This window comes from Triticum aestivum, chromosome 7B (assembly GCF_018294505.1).
Source record: "Triticum aestivum cultivar Chinese Spring chromosome 7B, IWGSC CS RefSeq v2.1, whole genome shotgun sequence".
Classification (NCBI taxonomy): Eukaryota; Viridiplantae; Streptophyta; class Magnoliopsida; order Poales; family Poaceae; genus Triticum; species Triticum aestivum.
The window spans coordinates 714,841,047-714,844,753 of NC_057813.1; the positions used below are offsets into that span (position 1 = coordinate 714,841,047).

Sequence of the window (3,707 nt, forward strand, 5' to 3'; positions counted from 1 at the left end):
GCAGTTATGTGCCTAGTGCCTGATATACAACTTCCTTTCCCTCGACAAAACACTGCTAAGTTGCAACAGCATTGAAGACATGAAGTTGCATTTAGGGCGATGATGACCCACAAGTATAGGCGATCAATCGTAGTCCTTTTGATAAGTAAGAGTATCGAACCCAATGAGGAGCAGACGAAAATGATAAGCGGTTTTCAGCAAGGTATTTTCTCCAAGCACTGAAATTATCAGTTACGGGTAGTTTGATAACAAGATATTTTGTAACGAACAATAAGTAGCAATAGTAACAAAGGTGCAGTAAGGTAGCCCAATCCTTTTTATAGCAAATGACAAGCCGGAAGTTCATCTTACAATAAGTAAAGCATTTTTTAGGACCCATGGGAATTCATCTACATCATGTTTCTTTGATTCTCATTCGTCATTTTGATAATTTGATATGTGGGTTGATCGGTGCTTGGATGTTGTTCTTACATGAACAAGCCTCTCACTTATGATTAACTCCTCTCACAAGCATCACAAACTGAGCGAAATCAGCTCCCTTCTCCTATGCATGTACGTCGAGATACATGTGATTTGCGCACGTATTGGCCGGCGGGCTACATCAGCTAGACACCGCGGACAGGCACGCGCAGGACGGGGCGGAGCAGGAGGCCGGCCTTCCGCCGTGCGGTGATGCCGAACGCCTCGGTCATGTCGAACTCGGCAGGGTCAGCCACGCCGGGCGCCTCCCAGTCGAAGTGCAGCAGCAGGCTGGCCAATGCGAGCTCCACGTTGGCGAGCCCGAATGCCATCCCGGGGCACATCCTCCTCCCGGCGCCGAACGGCAGGAGCTCGAAGTCTGCGCCCCTGAAGTCCACCCCCGCCGCCGATGCGCCCCCTTGCTTGGCCTCGAACCGCTCCGGCCGGAACTCCTCGGGTGCGTCGGGCCAGTACCGCTCGTCGCGGCCCAGCGCCCAGACGTTGACCAACACCTGCGTGCCCCGCGGCACGTCGTACCCGAGCACCCGGCACGCCGGCTCCTCCCGGCACTCCCGTGGGAGAAGCAGCGGGAGCGGCGTGTGCAGCCGGAACGTCTCCCGGATGACGAGGTGCAGGTATGGGACGAGCTCGCCGAGTTGATGTTCGACCACCTTGCCGCCGGCCTCGAAGGCTCGCCGCACCTCTGCTGTGGCCCGATGCATCACCTTTGGGTTCTTGACCAGCTCCGCTATTATCCACTCCAGCGTGGTCGCCGACGTCTCGCTGCCGGCACCGAAGATGTCCTGCATATGCGCGCGAACCAGTTAATAAGGGTGCACGGCATGGCAGAGTGTACACGTACGAGGCTTATTTGTTTGCTTGCTTACGAAGATGACGCCTTTGATGGCGTCCATGTCGAGAGGGAGCGGGAGGCTGCCGTCGTTCTGTACCCTCAGGAGCACGTCGATGAGGTCCTCGTCGTCGCCGTCGGCGGTTCCCATCCTCTGCTGGTGCTGGGCGATGATGCCGTCGAGGATCCCGAACACGGTGTCGCGGCACTCCTCGGCGCGGCGGACGGCGCCGCTGGCCCAGACGGCGAGCCGCGACGACGGCCACAAGTCGGCCGGGTTAAACCCGCCGGCTAGGCCGATGGAGCGGTCGAGCTCCCGGAGGAACACGTCGCGGTCGTTGCACCGGTCACCCATGACGGCGCGCAGCGTGCTGTCTGCCACGAGCGCCGACAGCCGCGCGCGCATGTCGATCACGTCCCCGTTCCCGGCGGCCGACGCGACGGAGCGGAGCATGGCGCCGACCTCCTCCTCCCTTATGGCGCGGAATGAGAGCACGCGGCGGGACGTGAGGAGCTCGGTGACGGCGATCTTGCGCATCTGGCGCCAGTGCTCGCCGTAGGGTGCGAACACGATGTCCCGGCCGCCGTTGGTGAGCACGCGCACGGTGGAGCTCAGCGCGCGCGTGGCGAAGGCCGCGTCGTGGGTCTTCAGCACCTCGCGGGCGCCCTCCCGGGACGACACCACCAGCGTGGGCACTTCGCCGAGCCGGAGCAGCATGACGGGCCACCCGTGCCGCCGCGCCAGGTCGCGCATGGCCCGGTGCGGGAGCGCCCCGGCGATGTGGTGCATGCTGCCGATCACCGGCAGCGTCCACGGCCCCGGCGGCAGCCGCAGCTTGTCCTCGCCGTCCGCCGAGGTGCGCCTCCCCCGCCTGGTTAGCAGCACGACGAGCAGCGACCCGAGGGCCAGGAAGAGGTAGACGATGTCCTCCATTTTCGTGATGCCATTGATCGATCAGTGTGCCGCTTCATATATAGACGCATCAAGGTACGGTACACTCCATTGGCAGACAGAGTTTTTTGGCACCGTGTCGTGGTGAGCATCAAAGCAAAGATGCGGTTGAGGAATGGATAAAAGACTCTTATTTGTTGCCCGGTGCTTTTGTTTCGACACACGTAACGTCCAGGTCATGGCCGTGGATTTCCCCTTCCAGAAAAAGACCGTCGTTAACTCGAATTTAGAGCATCTCCAATGAAGCGCAAAAAGGGCACGGGCATGTACTTTGTACTATTGATCGTGTACAATGATTGATAAGGCAGTCTTATCTTAAGTCTTGCATGTAATTTAGAGATGACAAAAAAAAATATCTACAATGAACTATATTTTAGTTTTATCTTCAATAACTAGCCATTCTTTAAAATATGGAGAGACAAATTATGCTAAGAGATCATCTCTTATCTTATCTTAAATAAGGAAAGACAAGTCTTTTTTTATAAGTTCTCTCTCCTTCACCTCATCATTTATTCTACGTAACACTTCTAAGATAGCATTATTGTACATGCCTTAATTCACATCAACACAGTCCAAAGGGCAACCGCCCCTTTCGAGTCACTCCCGCGCTACCAAACGGATACAATGTTGTCTTTGTGCCACCACCTGCGAGACTGCACTCACACTGGACATGCAGGAGGACGGTCGTCCGCAAGATGAAAATTAAACCTAGAACGAATATTAAAGTAGCAAAATTTAGAGCATCTACAATCGTGATGGGCAAATCCGGGCACGTCCGCGGACACTGATCCGTCACGCCTCAAATATTTGTATTTGATTCTACAAGCGGACACCTCATATTAGAAACCTCAAATCCATATTATTACATGCAATGTGAAATCTATCTAACCGGAGCTCACTCGGTTCTGCGATGGCCATGTCTGGCGGCCGGTTGCGCTCCCCGAAGTGTGGGAGCCTCACCAGCAAGGTAGAATAGGGCATGGGTCACGAGCCGGCTCATGGGAATCAAGGCGCCGCCGTCTCCCATGCCCTACTCTTCCTTGTCGGAGCCCATAACCCTAACGGTGCCGATGGACGTCAGATCGATGATGGATCCGTCCTGGGACGAGCCGGCGGCGTCCACCACGATGCGGTTGCCGTGCCCGGACTGCTACACCATACGGGGCACCAGAGAATGTTACTCCGCCTCGCGGACGTCCACCACCGCGAGGGTTGTCGCCGCCTCCCACGCACGCTGGCTCGCACGGCAGGCACACCGTGCCATGTTCTCGTCGGACGAGGCCCATGGTGCGCACCGATGCTCGGCACGTCAACGGAGTGGTTGCGTGTCCGCCACCGCGTTCGGACGCCATACGGACCAGACCGCCTCCGACAAGGCAACAATGGCACACCTAGCGCCGGATCCATGCGCCATTTGGGTGGAAGCAATGGATTCCCGTCGGAAAG

At 57.0% G+C, this 3,707-nt stretch overlaps 1 protein-coding gene across 1 annotated transcript; it reads right to left on the reverse strand.

Moving 5' to 3' along the window:
* Positions 1–605: 605 nt before the first annotated feature.
* On the reverse strand, positions 606–2,243 carry LOC123163000 (zealexin A1 synthase-like). Its single transcript, XM_044580752.1, has 2 exons — positions 1,347–2,243; positions 606–1,262 (listed from the first exon to the last, which is right to left on the reverse strand). The coding sequence occupies exons 1-2, from the start codon at positions 2,241–2,243 to the stop codon at positions 606–608; spliced, it is 1,554 nt and encodes a 517-aa protein (XP_044436687.1).
* Positions 2,244–3,707: the final 1,464 nt, after the last annotated feature.